Raw genomic sequence first — 20,189 nt, 5'->3', positions numbered from 1 at the left:
AATGTTCACATGACTTCTAATTCCAGCATTGTTGCGCAACTGTTTCAGCATGTCCAACTAGTTTGGAATTTCTCCGAAAGGACCATCCTGCCACTCGGAAGGTCACAATCCGACACGCTTCAAACTTGTTCAGCTGGCTGTAGGAAGGACGAGTGTGCCTCCACGGCATGGTTGCCCGCTTGCTTCACACGTTTGCCTCGCGATGAGCCCTCTGACTGTGAGCATCGCTTATTAAAAGGGTAGGCGCACAGCTGGCGCTCTGGTCTGTCTATTCCGTTAGCATAATTTCTCTTGTTGTTTAAAAAAAATTACTTTGTGTAATTACAGCTGCTTCATTTACCTGTTTAATTTCGTTAGTATATTTTATCTGTTCAGAATCTGAGACCTATTAAAGAAAAGATTATTTTGTTCAACCAAACCTTTGGAACAGGCCACCAAAGTTTGTTGTTCAATTTCTTTTATTCTGTGAACAACTGTTGCTATCTTCTATATAGTTTATTAGTTACTGTGTCACGTATTTTATCTTAGTTCAATATATCTTACATCACACTTAACATGAAATAATCCCTCTTGTTTTATTCCTAAAATTAAAGTTAACATTTTCGTCTCTGCAAATGGAGATACTATGTAGATGCACTAGTTTAAAATCTTTCACCCAACAAAATTTCACTGCCCCATATGCTTATCTTTGTAGCTGATGATGGCTTAACAGCCGAAAAGATGGTTGTGAAATAAGTAACAAATGTTGTAGAATATTACGCCACAGTTGTGTGTGTTTTCATTCATAAATATTTTACCTCATGTTTCAGTTCAAAAAGACGAGTAAATACGCGGCCTCGTGATAACCAGCGCACCTTGGCGTGAAAGAACACTTTGGGTGCATTAACTCCCATATCCTCACGCATTTTTGTTTCAAGGATGTTCAGTGCATGAGACTATTAAACTGACTACTTTTATATCACAGTTTCAGGTAATTCAGGAGTTACTTTCTCGATGTTTAATGCAATATTGGCATATCATTTTGGGATTCATTTCACAGCTTCTTTTACATTTCAATGATGCAAACTTACGTACCGGTCGCACGACAAATTTAATTTTAATAGTAGAAAACCATCAAGAATTTTAAAAATATTTCAGGTATCTCCGTGAAAGACAACACGGGAGCAGAAGTATTATCTCTCGTGACATATTTTAACGAGGAAAAGTATCAGGAAGTTTTAGTCGAGAACAGACAATAATTAAACAATGGTTCACTTTTACTATATAAATTCACGAATGATACTGAACATAACTTGACTTAAATCATAAATTATTAGCCTTTATTACGTTAATGCGAAATACACAGCAATATTACGAACTGCAGCATAAAAGCCGCCATGTCCCTCTTGTACAGTGTTGCCGACGTGCTTGCTCGCGCATCTGCAGGAGGGTGCATGACCGAGTGCATGAAGTCCATCCTGGCGCTGTAGACGTCATTGGCGGCGACCAGCGTCGTGTCGATGATGAGGTAGTGGCGCTGGGTGTCGTTTCCGTACGGTTGCCACGTCACGCCGTCCACAGGGCTCGGTGTTGGGTTCCTGCAATCACAAACGTCACACGCACACAGCTACCTCTGTTCTTTTTCTCTCTTCTGTGGATATCAAAGAAATAGAGAATACACAAGACGCTCTTGCACGTTATTCAGCACTCACAGCGGTTCCAGGCTGGCCCAGTATCTTACGTGACCATTTTGAAGTTGTTTTGAAAGCGAGAGAGTTCGCGTTTGGTTTTAAAAATTACGCAATTACTGAATTTATTGTATAAATCATTCTTACTGTCTGCTCACTGTATAAGGTCACGCGCATATATGGACAATAGACTGCAGATTGCTGTACGTATTTTCCCATGTGTCTCGCTCCTGTATTGTTGACGTATGTGTGTCCTTGTCTATAAAGCTTGTTTCATTCATGCCCACCTTGTCATATGCGTTTAAAAAATATGATATTCCCAAAGTTTTGTCGATGGAGAGTATGTACAGATGCTCGCAGTATAGTTTGTTACGTATCAAGAACATCGGAAGCATAAGATCGTAAGTGCTTTGTGACTGCGAACTTGTTATTTTTCCAGTAATTATTTTTCTACAGCTGACTGTTGAAAAATTTAATGAAATCTGTTTTTAAATTACAAAACTTGGCTTACAGCAAGTAGACAGATAATTTCTTATGAAGAAATGGTTACTAGCTCTAAGCTGTAATGTCAAATCTTAAAGGCAGTCCTTTGTATGCAAAGTACAAAGTGTAGATTACTGCATGATACTGAGTCTGGGTATCCATTTGTAGATCGCTAGTCAGTTCTCAATATTTTGATCTACTCAATCATTAGAAGGTAAACTGATTCAATAAAAAGACGTTTCAGCTCGGTAGTGTTATAGGTACTAATTTCAAAAACTTTGCCACAGACAACTTTGTTGCGTATTCGACTTGTTGGCTGGTACGTTAGATCGTAATGTATCAGACCCTTGGGTCAGAGATTACATGTTTGGTCCATCCCCCACAGAGTTTATTTCACTTATTTCAAATTGAAATTAAAGTTAACCACATTCTACATACAATAATATAGAAATTTTTTCTCGAACTCTTCTTCTCCGAAAGTTGTCTACACGTTTCGGTATTTCCCTGTATGAGATGTATCTTTTCTGCAGAAAGGACTGATGCTCAACTGGCCAGATCGTGACCGGGACAAATATCTCACGAAATAAGCGTCAAACGAAATAACTACTTTGATTCGCTTACATACTTGTACAGTACGTTCTTTCAGCAGCGTCGCAGATGACTCATCTTACAGCTTTCTGCTTTCCTTGAATCAAACCTAGATGTGGAAACGATTCTTTGCGAGCTACAGCGAAGAAGTCTGCCTTAAACGATCCACGACAAAGAATTGTAGTAATGAATTTCAGCAATGCATCACAGTGCAAGCTAAGCTTCACAAGAGCAGTGCTCTAACAGAAGGTAAACATATAGCTCTTGTGCGTTTTTTCTTTTTTTTCCTTTATGCCACCTCAGTCAGCCTCCCATACATATTGAAACATTTGCAGAATTGAAAATGGCCACACCGGGGGCCGAACCAGATAATAACCCTGGGTTCGGTGTGGGGCGGCGGAGGGGTGAAGTGGACTGCGGTGGTCGTCGGCGGGGATGGAGCCTCTCCGTCGTTTCTACGTCCGCGATTAACGTACAATACAGTACAATACAAGTTATAGGGATACTGACTGATATTGCCGACGCGTTTGATAATTTGTGGTGGCCTGCCCTGTAATACACTCCTGGAAATGGAAAAAAGAACACATTGACACCGGTGTGTCAGACCCACCATACTTGCTCCGGACACTGCGAGAGGGCTGTACAAGCAATGATCACACGCACGGCACAGTGGACACACCAGGAACCGCGGTGTTGGCCGTCGAATGGCGCTAGCTGCGCTGCATTTGTGCACCGCCGCCGTCAGTGTCAGCCAGTTTGCCGTGGCATACGGAGCTCCATCGCAGTCTTTAACACAGGTAGCATGCCGCGACAGCGTGGACGTGAACCGTATGTGCAGTTGACGGACTTTGAGCGAGGGCGTATAGTGGGCATGCGGGAGGCCGGGTGGACGTACCGCCGAATTGCTCAACACGTGTGGCGTGAGGTCTCCACAGTACATCGATGTTGCCACTAGTGGTCGGCGGAAGGTGCACGTGTCCGTCGACCTGGGACAGGACCGCAGCGACGCACGGATGCACGCCAAGACCGCAGGATCCTACGCAGTGCCGTAGGGGACCGCGCCGCCACTTCCCAGCAAATTAGGGACACTGTTGCTCCTGGGGTATCGGCGAGGACCATTCGCAACCGTCTCCATGAAGCTGGGCTAAGGTCCCGCACACCGTTAGGCCGTCTTCCGCTCACGCCCCAACATCGTGCAGCCCGCCTCCAGTGGTGTCGCGACAGGCGTGAATGGAGGGACGAATGGAGACGTGTGGTCTTCAGCGATGAGAGTCGCTTCTGCCTTGGTGCCAATGATGGCCGTATGCGTGTTTGGCGCCGTGCAGGTGAGCGCCAAAATCAGGACTGCATACGACCGAGGCACACAGGGCCAACACCCGGCATCATGGTGTGGGGAGCGATCTCCTACACTGGCCGTACACCTCTGGTGATCGTCGAGGGGACACTGAATAGTGCACGGTACATCCAAACCGTCATCGAACCCATCGTTCTATCATTCGTAGACCGGCAAGGGAACTTGCTGTTCCAACAGGGCAATGCACGTCCGCATGTATCCCGTGCCACCCAACGTGCTCTAGAAGGTGTAAGTCAACTACCCTGGCCAGCAAGATCTCCGGATCTGTCCCCCATTGAGCATGTTTGGGACTGGATGAAGCGTCGTCTCACGCGGTCTGCACGTCCAGCACGAACGCTGGTCCAACTGAGGCGCCAGGTGGAAATGGCATGGCAAGCCGTTCCACAGGACTACATCCAGCATCTCTACGATCGTCTCCATCGGAGAATAGCAGCCTGCATTGCTGCGAAAGGTGGATATACACTGTACTAGTGCCGACACTGTGCATGCTCTGTTGCCTGTGTCTATGTGCATGTGGTTCTGTCAGTGTGATCATGTGATGTATCTGACCCCAGGAATGTGTCAATAAAGTTTCCCCTTCCTGGGACAATGAATTCACGGTGTTCTTATTTCAATTTCCAGGAGTGTAGTTCTGTATTTTAATTTAAAAAACCTACATGTTACCAACTGTTCGTCTAAAATTGTGACTATCACAGCTTGCGCCTGCTTTCGAGGCGCCCTCTGGGCAGTTACGTGTTCTGAATTACTACTCACTATGCACTGGGCTGTGTTAGTGATCGCGTGTGTCTTGTAGTTTATGGGCAGCGAGACCTCGGATATGTTTAGTGCTACTATGTATCTGTGGCGCAAATTTGATTACTTAATTTGTAAAATCTATGTGTGTGAATCTTAAGCGTTGAAAATGTGTTTTTTATGAAGAAGAAGGTGATGGTGAATGGTTTAAACGATCTATTTTACTCATAACTTCCAGAGCTTTTTTACCTACGTTGTCTCCTGTAAATTGTTAGCCAGTTAGTTTCATAGGACTCTTTCCCGACATTGTCGGTATCATATTTGTGAAGTCAAGATAGTGGGCTATTTTTCCCGCCCAAATAAAGAGAACACAGCCTAACATTGCTCACCAATTTAATTAATGTTTAGAGAAATAAACAATATATTGTTTGAACTTACTGTCCATTTCGTGTCCTCCCAGTCCGTCAGCTCAGCACAGACAGAGTCTTTTTCTCACTAACTGACGAGTGAGGGAGAGAAAGGGAGGAGCCATACAAACAGTACACAGTGTTTCCAGATAAGTGGATATGGTCAATATATGTTCCATTAGCACATAATCATTCTTCGTTAACGTTTACGTTTGGATGTCTGAAAACTTCTTTTAGACTTACTGCGAATGGGTTTTGTGTTGCGGAATCTGTTTGCCTGACTTATCTTTAAATTCGGGAGTTTGCATTCTAGTTGACAGAGCAGTATTCTCCGATATACTAATATAGGTTGAATCAACGTCTTGTTCCATAAGGTTTCAGTGATAGTGAGTCAGAATCTTTCTCAGTATCTCTGAAGCCGGAGTAGAATGGAAATTCATTGCTCTTTTCTATAACATCCCTATTCCAATGAAAGTTTGTTCCTTTACTTGATTAAAATCCAACAATTTTTCTACACAATTCGTAATGATTATATTGACTACCTTGAAAGTTCACAGAAGAGGTAGATATGCTTTTCGCTTTTATGTGTAATCTATTTCGTTTCTAGTAAGCTAGGACAATTAAAAGTTGTCCCTTTTTTTGAGAACTGTCTTTTTCGCAGACATTGTATAAGATATTTTAGAATTTCTGTGGTGTAATTTTTCTTTAATCACTAATACTGAACTCCACTGACTCCCAGAGCATTTTCTTCCTTCGTACTTCTAGTGGCTTCGTACACCACATCTTGTATTATTTTGAAAACTCATTATATTCATTAATAAATATCTGTGATTCTATTTAATTTGTGAACTATGAGCACATTTAGAGAAAGAATGGAGTGAACAAAGTTTTTTTCATGTTCGCACTGCTCTCAGTGGCTTCTCTCATAAGGTCTTCATTGTACCGTGTCACATCCTCGGGGAAATTTTTCGGAATAATCTTGTTTAGATGTGTATATTCTACGTTTCTCGAAAGTCTCGTCGTGTGTTTAATAGCTACTGAATTCGTTTTGGAGGTTTACTTTTCTATTTGTCTACATGATTACCGTTTTAGTCCCTCTTCATTTTCGGAGATTTTGATGATGTTACTTCGTTTGATCTGGAATAATTCTATACTTATAAATAAATTTTCATCATATTCTTTTGTGACTTGCCGCTTGATTGGTACTCCTTCCTAGTTACGCACGCACCTCTTTTCATTCGGAATCTTACTAGCATAGGATCGCTCGAAATTCTGAAGCAATTTAGCATCGTCACCTTATGTACAATCACTTTATTGTTTGATAATGCTACTGAGTTTCATTTTTATTTGTATTTGGTCCATGCTAAGTCCATTTTCTATTTGTTTTGTTCTGAAAGAATGTTCTGTGGACAAACACATTCTTAATCGGCAAATTCTACTAACGTAGTGTCATTACCGAAGATTTCCAATGATGAATAATTTTATAGTTTTTACCTTAGTTTCACATTAAAATCCGTGATTATCATTCATCAGTCTACGTAATTCTTCTTTTATGTATGTGATATGATGTGTGTGTGTGTGTGTGTGTGTGTGTGTGTGTGTGTGTGTGTAATCTTTAGTAGGTAACAATATTTCCGCTAATAGATGTATCGTCATTGTAAATTAGTTGAAACATATATAAGGTACAGAACACCAAGATCAGTGATTCAGTGTAGTACTAACTGACTTGCAGAACTTTCCTGAGACGGAGGCAAAGAAATATATAGAGAAAGTAAAAAAAAAAGAAATAAGGCAAAGAAGGAGAAATTTTAATCTGCATGGGGCAGTTTGAATTGTTTTCCACGTAAGTGCAGAAGCGAACTGCAGGATAAAGAGCATCCATATCTTACCCAGATTTAGCAAAATTTGTCCAAAGATCAATCATCTTTTTTCTCGTGATGTCCTCTTCGGAAGTTTCTGTCAGGTTTTGTTTCATCTTTGGAATGTAGAATAGCAGCTTCAGTTCGTCTGCATGCGTAACGCCTGCAACAAAGCACAATATTATAGCGTATGTCAGTTTTCACACTGAAGTAATGTCCACGAGTCGTGTGGTACATTACACGTTGGTATAAAGACGCTCGATTCACCGTTCATGGTAATGGGTGTGTAATTTCAGGTCCCAGTTCCACAGACTGAGGTAGGGACCTGAGTTCCACAGTTGTCTTTAGCTTAGCTACCGATTTTTCCACTACTTGCAACTCCTGTCCTCTCTGGAAAAAAAAAAAAAAAATACGAGGGGCGTTCAACAAGTAATGCAAGACATTTTTATCTTAAAGCATGTTGGTTTTATTGAGGATTCCAATATGCCACATTATTATCCATTTTATTGGCTAAAAAACCTTTCGATGCGACGGTCTAACGCCAACTGACTGGGAGAGTCTGCTTGCCCGCGTGATACCACTATATTGGTCGAAGTCGGAGCCAATGTCTTGCTGACTCAATAACTTTCCAATCATCCACGTACTGCTTCCCACGGAGTGCATCCTCCGTTGGACCAAACAGATGGAAGTCGGAAGGTGCGAGACCCGGGCTGTAGGGTGGACGAGGAAGAACAGTCCAATGAAGTTTTATGAGCTTCTATCGGGTCCGCAGGCTTGTGCGATGCCTTACGTTGTAATGGAGAAGGAGAAGTTCGTTTGCATTGACATGTTCTAGCCGTTTCTTCAATCTCCTGAGGGTAGCACAATACACTACTGTCCATTAAAATTGCTACACCACGAAGACGGCGTGCTACAGGCGCGAAATTTAACCGACAAGAAGAAGATTCTGTGATATGCAAATGATTAGCTTTTCAGAGCATTCACACACGTTTTGAGCCGGTGGCGACACCTACAATGTGCTGACATGAGGAACGTTTCCAACCGATTTCTCATACACAAACAGCAGTTGACCGGCGTTGCCTGGTGAAACGTTGTTGTGATGCCACGTGTAAGGAGGAGAAATGCGTATCATCACGTTTCCGACTTTGATAAAGGTTGGATTGTAGCCTATCGCGAATGCGGTTTACCGTATCGCAACATTGCTGCTCGCGTTGGTCGAGATCCAATGACTGCTAGCAAAATATGGACTCGATGGGTTCAGAAGGGTAATACGGAACGCCGTGCTGGATCCCAACGGCCTCGTATGACTAGCAGTCTAGATGACAGACATCTTATCCGCATGTCTGTTGCTCGGCCACCATTGACCAGACGTTTTCAGTTGGTGAGAGATGTGGAGAATGTGCTGGCCAGGGCAGCAGTCGAACATTTTCTAGATCCAGAAAGGCCCGTACAGGACCTGCAACATGCGGTCGTGCATTATCCTGCTGAAATTTAGGGTTTCGCAGGGATCGAATGAACGGTAGAGCCGCGGGTCGTAACACATCCGAAATGTAACGTCCATTGTTCAAAGTGCCGGCAATGCGAATATGATCTGACGGAGACGTGTAACCAATAGCACCCCATACCATCACGCCGGGTGATACGCCAGTGTGGCAATGACGAATACACGGTTCCAATGTGCGTTCGCAGCGATGTCGCCAAACACGGATGCGACCATCATGATGCTGTAAACAGAACCTGGATTCATCCGAAAAAATGACGTTTTGCCATTCGTGGACCAAGGTTCGTCGTTGAGCACACCATCGCGGACGCTCCTGTCTGTGATGCAGCGTCAAGCGTAACCGCAGCCATGGTCTCCGAGATGATAGTCGATGCTGCTGCAAACGTCGTCGAACTGTTCGTGCAGATGGTTGTTATCTTGCAGACGTCCCCCTCTGTTGACTCAAGGATCGAGACGTGGTCGCACGATCTGTTACAGCCATGCGGATAAGATGCCTGTCACCTCGACTGCTAGTGATACGAGGCCGTTGGGGTCCAGCACGGCGTTCCGTATTACCCTCCTGAACCCACCGATGCCATATTCTGCTAACAGACATTGGATCTCGACCAACGCGAGCAGCAATGTCGCGATATGATAGTGCGCCATCGCGATAGTCTACAATCCGTCCTTTACCAAAGTCGGAAACGTGATGGTACGCATTTCTCCTCCTTACACGAGGCATCACAACAACGTTTCAAAAGGGAACGCCGGTGAACTGCTGTTTGTGTATGAGGAATCGGTTGGGAACTTTTCTCATGTCAGCACGTTGTAGGTGTCGTCACCGGCGCCAACCTTGTGTGAATGCTCTGAAAAGCTAATCATTTGCATATCACAGCATCTTCTTCCTGTCGGTTAAATTTCGCGTCTGTATCACGCCATCTTCGTGGTGTAGCAATTTTAATGGCCAGTAATTTATTAAGACTGAAGAATGAATAAGTTGGATTCGGATTGGGTTGTTTGGGGAAGAGACCAAACAGCGAGGTCATCGGTGTCATTGGATTAGGGAAGGGTGGGGAAGGAAGTCTGCCGTCCCCTTTCAAAGGTACCATGCCGGGATTTACCTGGGGCGATTTAGGGAAATCAACGAAAATCTAAATCAGGGTGGCCGGACGCGGAATCGAACTGTCGTTCTCCCGAATGCTAGTCCAGTGTGCTAACCACTGCGTCACCTCGCCCGCTAGTAAAAAATCCTATCGGTAGCAAGTGCAAGCGTGAAGGGTAGTCAAGAGTGAGAGTGATTAGTTGATTGTGAAGTATTAATAATAGTGACTCATAGTAACAATATTTTTACTGAAAATGTAACAATAGTTTCCTATACCTAACTGGTAATACATACGGATAAATTGCCAGGTGACGTCATCATTGGAAACTCGCTCTTATGTTATACATATTGATTTGTCCTTTTCACAGTAGGTATTATTTTTTATTATGGTAAAAGTAAAGGTAGCATCAGGTATCACAACGCGCCCCCTCTTTGAATTTTTTCTGTATCCGCCAGTGCGTTCAGCTAGGCATCCACTCTTAAAGAATGTGTATGTGATCATATTCCTGTAACAGAGTGGTGAGAAATGGGATGTGTCGGCGTGAAGTCGCATGCGAAACAGTTTGTCGAGGAGCTTATCGTGAAACCTATCCTTTAAGGCGTAGCTGCAGATGGTGCAATGATATGATTCATACGCTCGGAAAAAGAAACAAACACCCAGTGGTTCAATTTGTCCAGTGATTCCAGGTGGTATGACTGCAGTGTCACACAATTTCTAAGGGATTATGGTTTTTTATACATAGACCAGAAATCAGGAAAAAGCAAGTTATTCTGGCCAGCTAGTGGCCAAAAGCAGGACTCATACCATAGTTGCAGTTCTCTTACGTCCATTTTCCCTTTCGCTTGCTGTGCTTGCTGCACCTGCAAGATCACGCTCTCGAGAAAGATTCTTAGGGGGTAGAGCACCTCCAACTTCTCGTAGCACAATAAATAAACTTCCAGCCAATTTACCAAGCAGATTAACAGTCGGCATAATAGCATATGAACCCGTTAAGGCACTGATTTTAGCCGATCTTGAGACGACTTTCTTGGTACCTCAGATTTCCAGAGTTCCTTTCATACGCATTTCCTATTCAAATCCCGATCGCTCGGAGCTGAAAAATCCCTCACTGAACGCTGGGATAAGTTTGTTTACATCATCTACAATTTTTCGGTCCGATTCCCCAGTTTTCTGTGTGTCGTCATGTTGACTCTATGTGTGAAACTTCTTTAACTTACGTCTTCCAATTCTGTAGCACTTTTTGAAGTTATGCAGCCATCGACTGCTTCCCTTGAAATCGCTGTAATCCATCGTTCGCAAATTTATATGCATAACGTTTTCTTAATTTCATCTACTTCGTGACCGAAAATTGTAATGTTAAGTTTCTTGCTGTTCTCATTTCTACTTCTTTTCATTGCTTTAGACTTTCTTCGATTTGTCGTCAATCTATAGTCTGTACTCATTAGACCGTTCATTCCATTCAACAGATACTATAATTCTTCCACAGACATATTAGAAACCTGTTCGTAATTGTTTTCTTACCATACTACGGCTGATCTTCCAGGTATGTAACTACGTTTAGTACGCGCCCCTTCGGCAACTATTGTCCTATACTACGTTTCACTGGAGACTGGGTTTGTGGCTCCTTGTCCGACAATGATGATGAGCTACATGGCTCGACACCTATTTTAATATCACTTTCACTTGTTAAACACATATTGTTATCATTGAATTACCATGTACATTGTCCACACAGTCAGACATATACGACACCACTGACTCATCTTGCAGAAACGCTAATATTTCATCTGCCACTTGTTTCTCACTCTGTGAAATTCCTTGTGTTCCTTTCCGATGAAATATCAACTTCGACAGCTGTTGCTGTGGATGTAATGCAATGTTTGCGTTTTTTTTTTTTTTTTTTTTTGGCTTATCGGTCATGTGGCTGGTTTGATGCGGCCCGCCAAATACCTCTCCTGTGCTCTTCATCTCAGAGTAGACTTGCAACCTACGTCCTCAATTGTTTGCTGGGCTTATTCCAATCCCTATCTTTCTCCATAGTTTTTAACCTCTACAGCATCCTCTACCACCATTGAAGTTATCCCCTGATGTCTTAACAGATGTTCTATCACCCTGTCCCTTCTTCTTGTCAGTGTTTTTCGTATATTCCCGTTCTCTCCGGTTTTGCACAGAACCTCCTCATTCCTTATGTTATCAGTGCACCTAATTTTCAACGTTCGTCTGTTGCAGTACATCTCAAATGCTTCGATCTCCGGCTTTCTCACAGTCCATGTTTCACTATAATACAATTCTGTGCTCCATACGGACATTCCCAGAAATTTCTTCTTCAGACTAAGGCCTATGTTTGATACTACTAGACTTCTCTTGCCCAGGAATTTCCTTGTTGCCAGTGCTTTTGATGTTCTCCTTGCTCCGCCCATCATGGGTTATTTTGCTGCCTAGGTAGCAGAATTCATTAATTACATCTACTTTGTCGCCGTCAGTACTAATATTAAGTTTCTCGCTATTCTAGTACTACCCATAGCTTTCGTCTTTCTTCGGTTCACTGTCAATCCATAATCTGTACTCATTAGACTGTTCATTCCATTCAGCATATCATGTAATTCTTCTTCACTTTCACTGAGGACAACAATACCATCAGCGAATCTTAATAATCTTCCATCTTGAATTTCAGTTCCGGTCTTGAACCTTTCTTTTATTCCCATATTTGCTTTTTCGATGTATAGCTTGAACCGTAGGATGATATTTTTCCGAAAGTCAGACAGTTTATCGCCAGACTCATACATTCTACACACCAACGTGAATAGTCGTTTTCTTCGATCAGCTGAAATATTTCTTCTCTTACCCATGGTTTCTTCTCAGTTACCTACCTTGTATCTACATCTTCAACTGAACTGCCCACTGAGCTATTCCTTATCGCATTATGTATAGCTTCAGAGGTCTTCAAGCGTACCTCTTCACTCCTTAGTACTTCTGTATCCCACTTCTTTGCCCATTCTTTGCCCATTGAGTCTTCCTGACCAGTTTCTCAGACTTCAACCCGCTCTTCACCAGAACTAAATTGTGATCTATCTGCTCCTGGGCACTCCTTACAATCCAGTATCTGATTTCGGAACCTCTGTCTGATCATGATATAAGCTAACTGAAATCTACCCGTAGAATGATATTTTTCCGAAAGTCAGACAGTTTATCGCCAGACTCATACATTCTGCACACCAACGTGAATATTCGTTTTCTTCGATCAGCTGAAATATTTCTTCTGTTACCCATGGTTTCTTCTCAGTTACCTGCCTTGTATCTAGGTCTTCAACTGAACTGCCCACTGAGCCATTCCTTATCGCATTATGTATAGCTTCAGAGGTCTTCAAGCGTACCTCTTCACTCCTTAGTACTTCTGTATCCCACTTCTTTGCCCATTCTTTGCCCATTGATTCTTCCTGACCAGTTTCTCAAACTTCAACCCGCTCTTCACCAGCACTAAATTGTGATCTATCTGCTCCTGGGCACTCCTTACAATCCAGTATCTGATTTCGGAACCTCTGTCTGATCATGATATAAGCTAACTGAAATCTACCCGTAGAATGATATTTTTCCGAAAGTCAGACAGTTTATCGCCAGACTCATACATTCTGCACACCAACGTGAATAGTCGTTTTCTTCGATCAGCTGAAATATTTCTTCTGTTACCCATGGTTTCTTCTCAGTTACCTGCCTTGTATCTAGGTCTTCAACTGAACTGCCCACTGAGCCATTCCTTATCGCATTATGTATAGCTTCAGAGGTCTTCAAGCGTACCTCTTCACTCCTTAGTACTTCTGTATCCCACTTCTTTGCCCATTCTTTGCCCATTGATTCTTCCTGACCAGTTTCTCAAACTTCAACCCGCTCTTCACCAGCACTAAATTGTGATCTATCTGCTCCTGGGCACTCCTTACAATCCAGTATCTGATTTCGGAACCTCTGTCTGATCATGATATAAGCTAACTGAAATCTACCCGTAGGATGATATTTTTCCGAAAGTCAGACAGTTTATCGCCACACTCATACATTCTGCACACCAACGTGAATATTCGTTTTCTTCGATCAGCTGAAATATTTCTTCTGTTACCCATGGTTTCTTCTCAGTTACCTGCCTTGTATCTAGGTCTTCAACTGAACTGCCCACTGAGCCATTCCTTATCGCATTATGTATAGCTTCAGAGGTCTTCAAGCGTACCTCTTCACTCCTTAGTACTTCTGTATCCCACTTCTTTGCCCATTCTTTGCCCATTGATTCTTCCTGACCAGTTTCTCAAACTTCAACCCGCTCTTCACCAGCACTAAATTGTGATCTATCTGCTCCTGGGCACTCCTTACAATCCAGTATCTGATTTCGGAACCTCTGTCTGATCATGATATAAGCTAACTGAAATCTACCCGTAGAATGATATTTTTCCGAAAGTCAGACAGTTTATCGCCAGACTCATACATTCTGCACACCAACGTGAATAGTCGTTTTCTTCGATCAGCTGAAATATTTCTTCTGTTACCCATGGTTTCTTCTCAGTTACCTGCCTTGTATCTAGGTCTTCAACTGAACTGCCCACTGAGCCATTCCTTATCGCATTATGTATAGCTTCAGAGGTCTTCAAGCGTACCTCTTCACTCCTTAGTACTTCTGTATCCCACTTCTTTGCCCATTCTTTGCCCATTGATTCTTCCTGACCAGTTTCTCAAACTTCAACCCGCTCTTCACCAGCACTAAATTGTGATCTATCTGCTCCTGGGCACTCCTTACAATCCAGTATCTGATTTCGGAACCTCTGTCTGATCATGATATAAGCTAACTGAAATCTACCCGTAGAATGATATTTTTCCGAAAGTCAGACAGTTTATCGCCAGACTCATACATTCTGCACACCAACGTGAATAGTCGTTTTCTTCGATCAGCTGAAATATTTCTTCTGTTACCCATGGTTTCTTCTCAGTTACCTGCCTTGTATCTAGGTCTTCAACTGAACTGCCCACTGAGCCATTCCTTATCGCATTATGTATAGCTTCAGAGGTCTTCAAGCGTACCTCTTCACTCCTTAGTACTTCTGTATCCCACTTCTTTGCCCATTCTTTGCCCATTGATTCTTCCTGACCAGTTTCTCAAACTTCAACCCGCTCTTCACCAGCACTAAATTGTGATCTATCTGCTCCTGGGCACTCCTTACAATCCAGTATCTGATTTCGGAACCTCTGTCTGATCATGATATAAGCTAACTGAAATCTACCCGTAGGATGATATTTTTCCGAAAGTCAGACAGTTTATCGCCACACTCATACATTCTGCACACCAACGTGAATATTCGTTTTCTTCGATCAGCTGAAATATTTCTTCTGTTACCCATGGTTTCTTCTCAGTTACCTGCCTTGTATCTAGGTCTTCAACTGAACTGCCCACTGAGCCATTCCTTATCGCATTATGTATAGCTTCAGAGGTCTTCAAGCGTACCTCTTCACTCCTTAGTACTTCTGTATCCCACTTCTTTGCCCATTCTTTGCCCATTGATTCTTCCTGACCAGTTTCTCAAACTTCAACCCGCTCTTCACCAGCACTAAATTGTAATCTATCTGCTCCTGGGCACTCCTTACAATCCAGTATCTGATTTCGGAACCTCGGTCTAGTCATGATATAAGCTAACTGAAATCTAGCCGTACCTCCCGGCCTTTTCCAGGTATACCTCCTCTTCTTTCGATACTTGCCATTAGCAGCCAATATTGTGGTTGAGCTGTAGACATCAAGTTGAGCGCCGAATGCTGTAAACGTTATTGACTTTTTGCGAGCTCGCACTCAAGGGGTTCTTTGTGAGTCGAAGGCACGCATACTTCCTTTAATGATTCTCTGAAGTATCCCAAGAACAGACGGAACACAAATAAATGCAAAACGCACGTGAAAGAACGCTATTTATTCGCGCTCACGAACTAAGTGTACTGAGAGAATATTAAGCTCGCCGTTGCTAAACCGTTAGTGTTCGCTCCAGTTGGGATCGGGTTACAAAGATATCGGCTTCCATGCTTTTAGAAGACCAGTCTACTAAATAAAGGACAACTGCTATTTCAAAAAAGGACAAGGACGCGAATTTTGATAAGGACTTTTCTTTCCGTGAAATGGTGGCAGTCATCCCTAATCGTGCTTATGATGTATCATGCTATGTGAAAGAAAGCAACGTGACTTGACGTGACGGTACTAGAGAGAGAGAGACAAAGATATTCTTTATTACTCTTTGGCGGTTCGCGCTCGGATAATTATTCTTAGTGTAGGAAGTCTTTGTTCTTGTTAAGAAGTAATTAATTAGAAGTTTTCATTCTTGTGAGGTAGAAATCGACGCCATTACGAGATTTTGAAGGAAGTTGTATTCTATATCTGTATATAAGCCAGTGAACAGAAAATTCATGTTACGAAAAGAATTTCATTGACACAAAAGTCAATAAAAGATTGTTCATTTCAAGAAGGTACTCGTTTATTCTACAACTGACGTATACTTACACTATGATCTATTAATAAATACCAGCTCGAGAACATTTCCGACGGGAGCTTTCAATTCTAATTAAGTAGTTTGATGCTTTATTCGGAAAATGAGTAATTTTACGGATCATTTAAATCCACCAATGTTGGACATTTCCAAGTATTGAAAGGAAACCTGTTTGCTATGCAACAGAGCCTAGACGAATATTTCTCCACAACTTTGATTAACACTTTCAGCTACAATATAGTGTTTGCAGCAGCTGGGGCAGATCGCTACAACAACGGAAGTGTGTAGTGTGAAAGCAGTTTTACACATCACCCTGTATCAAACCAACTGTGTAGGTATTCAACACAACAGAGCACACGCAGTCACTCATACATACTAACACAAGGTGGTGTGGGAAACATAGGGAGAGACACTCACTCATTGTAAGTGCTCATCAGTGAGACTTCATAAGCCCTACTGTACCGCACCAACCATTTACTTGAAAACGGCGGGACTCAACCTCCTCGAGTAAAATTTCTTTCGGGTAAAAGGAAACGTCATATATCTCATGAATCTGTTAGTATCTGCTAGCGGCTATGTCAGCTTGGTAATTCAAAGTGGACAGAGGTTTAGAAATTAAGTTGAATAGAACTTACAAAGCTAGTCGTTTTGGTTTGAAAAGTTTTTTATTATGTTGGAGCGATTTGATGATACTACCAGAAATCTTTCTGGCCTTGTTGGGCTGTTTAGTACTTAAAGGAAAGAATAGTTTAAAATTTTGTGATAATTTTTTTCTTCGAGCGAACACCTATTCTTGCTTGTGAAAGATGTAATTTTTCATTAGAAATAAATTTTTTCTTAAGAAATTGTTGCAGAATATCCCATTTAAATGTATCCAGTTCGCTAAAAAAGAAATTAAATAATCAGTTATTATCGTTTTTTTTTTCGTCTTAAGCTTAGTGGTGTAAAGTTCTCTTTCATTAAATTGCAATAAGCGTTAGGCGAAAAAAAATAACAGCTGATTTTAACAACTGCTGTGGAAGATGGTAATGCAGACAAACATATTATATTAAATAGTGTTTTGCCCTTAGTTGCCGCTCCAGCTGTGGTAACACCGGTTCCCGCCAGACCTCCGAAGCTAAGCCACGACTCGGTTGGGTCACCGTCCAGGTCTGCCACGTGCTGTTGGGAGGCGATGTATGTTCAAACCTTGTGAGACCAATTGAGGAGCTACTCGATTGAGAAGTAGCAGCACCAGTCACCAAACTGACCACAGCCAGAAGAACTGGACTGACACCGGGCATAGCACAGAGATGTACAAAGTGACTACAAGTGAAACGTTGATGCCTTTTTGACAATTCCACTGCTAATCTGAGAAATGTTCATCTTGCCCTTTTATTCATTTTAATTATGAGACACAAAGTAGCGTATAGCGTCCCTTATCATTATACAGTATACTCTGTACTAAATCTTACCTTCGTATTGTGGAAATGCGCTGTTTTCGCCTTTGTATGAGAATTTATACTCGTAAACAGGAACGTCAGCAGATTCATTGACCAGTAAACGTACAGTCATGTCGACAGGTTCGTTGTAGTAGAGGTCGCTGATTAGCTGCGAAGATAAAATTACATTTGTAATGAAATAATAAAGGGAATTTGAAATAAAAAGTGTACAACAGGGAATGTAAAAGTAATTCCTTATAATAGAGAACTGAAACAATAATGCTTGAACGCTGGTGAATGCCTAGCACTGAAATACAAACGTGGGCAAACGAGAAAGTGTTAGAGGGAAGGATCGGGAAGAAAATCTTAGGTTCAATAAGAATCAAACAAGCCTAGAAGCCTGTAAGTAGCGAAGCACCGATAAAATATATCAAAATATTTAAATAAGTGATAGAAATAATGAAGAAAAGAAGACCGGAATTTGTTGGAGATTTATACAGATTGAATGACAACAGGTCATAAAACAGTTTTTCAAGTAGCACACAGAAAAGTAATTAAAGTTTGATTTGAGAAGTTAGAAAAGATCCAGAAATACGCAGCATAAAAGCAGAAGCTGCAGCAGAATGAAATGAAATGTCGTGTGGCTAGGGCCTACCGTCGGGTAGACCGTTCGCCTGGTGCAGGTCTTTCGAGTTGACGCCACTATGGCGACCTGCGCGTCGATGGAGATGAAATGATGATGACTAGGACAACATAACATCCAGTCCCTGAGCGGAGAAAATCTCCGACCCAGGCGGGAATCGAACCCAGGACGTTAGAATTGACGTTCCGTCATGCTGACCACTCAGCTACCGGGGCCGGACTGCAGCAGAATGAAACATGAGGACAGGAGGCAGAGAGGTTGAGTGAAAATGTGGAAGAGAATTCTAGAAAAAAAGAGGAAACGAGAAGAAAGAAATTGTCACGTGGTCCTTAGCTGCCAAGAATTGAAAGAAAAATATTTAACTGGTGTAACTGAGCAGTAAGTTTGAAAGAGAGTGGTTTTACGGTTCAGTACGTTATTAGGATCGACTGTAGGTTCCACTAATCTACAAGAGCTAACAACTTGTTGCTGAAATCTAAGTAAAGGACACCCTCGAATATCTAAAGAATCGAACTCTGATGTATATAATGTCAAATATAGCGAAACAAGTGTCGTACAGTTATACAGGGTGGGGCAAATAAAAGTGGCAACGACCCTCATAGTCGTCAAGAACTGCAGCGGAACATTTCAGATGAGACTGCAGCAGTTTCCGCAGTCCAGCTTTGATCCGGCTTCACCAACTTGCTGCCCACGGCCCAAAAGTGCTGTCACTACAGCAATCGTTGAAAGCACCGATGAAATATATCATAATATTTTTAAAAAATGATACAAATAATCAAGAAAAGAAGACCGAGGTTTTGGTCGCTAAGTGTTCTCACTCCCCAGGCTGGCTGAATATAGTCTGGATGATTTGCGAAACGCGAGTTGCACTGCCTCAAGACACAAAACACAATTACTAATTTAAATATTTGATCTATTGTGTTAAACCTTTACAGGAAGATTATACATCTTATGATCAGATTTTTACAGGATCTTTAATTTTTAAATTACGTCACTAACTGTATGCAGTATAGAAAATGAAATTTTTGTTGTTACTGGAAGCCGTTAGGTAGGAAACCTGCAGCTGGAATTGTGCACTGCGTTAGTCGGTCAATAACATTATAAAGAGTTTAATAGGAATAGGTTAAGCGCTATTTAAAAATCTGTCCACTTAAGCCTGCACTTTTACTGAGTGAGACTGAAGGGACTAGACTTCGATGGTCACCGGTTCAAATGGCTCTGAGCACTATGGGACTTAACATCGGAGGTCATCAGTCCCCTAGAACTCAGAACTACTTAAACCTAACTAACGTAAGAACATCACACACATACATGCCCGAGGCAGGATTCGAACCTGCGACCGTAGCGATCGCGCGGTTCCAGACTGAAGCGCCTAGAACCGCTCGGCCACAACGGCCGGCGATGGTCATCGGTCTGCATTTTTAGTGGCCTGATACTCTGGAGAGGGATAGACGAATCTACACAGTGCATTGAGAGTAAAGCTGAAGGATAGGGGAATGCCCGTCGAAAGAGGAATGACAGACGAATGTGAGAGGCATGGTATGCGGTAATAAGGAATAAAAAGACCTTGAAACCCACGAAACAGATTGAGATAGGTAACACGTAGGCTGAAGTAATTGATGTCAAGTTCTTCTGAACCATTAGCGAAGAGAACGATTGAAGGTAGAGGAAAAACTGTAAGTGATCAAAACGTTACTCTGTGTGTATGGAGAACTCCGGCACTTCCTCTAATCTGACTCAAATTAGTGATAAGTGTGTATCGCAGCGAGTTGGGTACTTGCAAAAATAACGGTTCATTGAGTATGTAATGCACAGGGTGAATAACGTAAAACCTGTGCCGCATACACTTCTAAAATGGAACGAGCCATTGATCTACTGTTTTCACAGGAGTGAAGTGAACCCAATGGCGCACAATTGTAATCGACATACAGATTTTCGTAATGACTAGCATG

The 20,189-nt window shown here is 42.3% G+C and overlaps 1 protein-coding gene across 1 annotated transcript in view; it reads right to left on the bottom strand.

Annotated features, from left to right (window-relative positions):
- Positions 1 to 1,327: 1,327 nt before the first annotated feature.
- Positions 1,328 to 20,189, bottom strand: part of LOC126282318 (cholinesterase 1-like) — a 175,167-nt gene continuing 156,305 nt past the window's right edge. The window contains exons 8-10 of the mRNA XM_049981975.1: positions 17,628 to 17,763; positions 7,121 to 7,253; positions 1,328 to 1,577 (exon numbers count right to left, since the gene is read on the bottom strand). Of these exons, the coding sequence (XP_049837932.1) occupies positions 1,328 to 1,577; positions 7,121 to 7,253; positions 17,628 to 17,763 (519 nt within the window). The remainder of the gene's footprint in view (positions 1,578 to 7,120; positions 7,254 to 17,627; positions 17,764 to 20,189) is intronic.

The sequence above is a fragment of the Schistocerca gregaria genome, chromosome 7, assembly GCF_023897955.1.
Source record: "Schistocerca gregaria isolate iqSchGreg1 chromosome 7, iqSchGreg1.2, whole genome shotgun sequence".
NCBI lineage: Eukaryota > Metazoa > Arthropoda > Insecta > Orthoptera > Acrididae > Schistocerca > Schistocerca gregaria.
The sequence above is the reverse complement of the archived record's forward strand: the minus strand, read 5'-3'. Positions and strand labels throughout refer to the sequence as shown.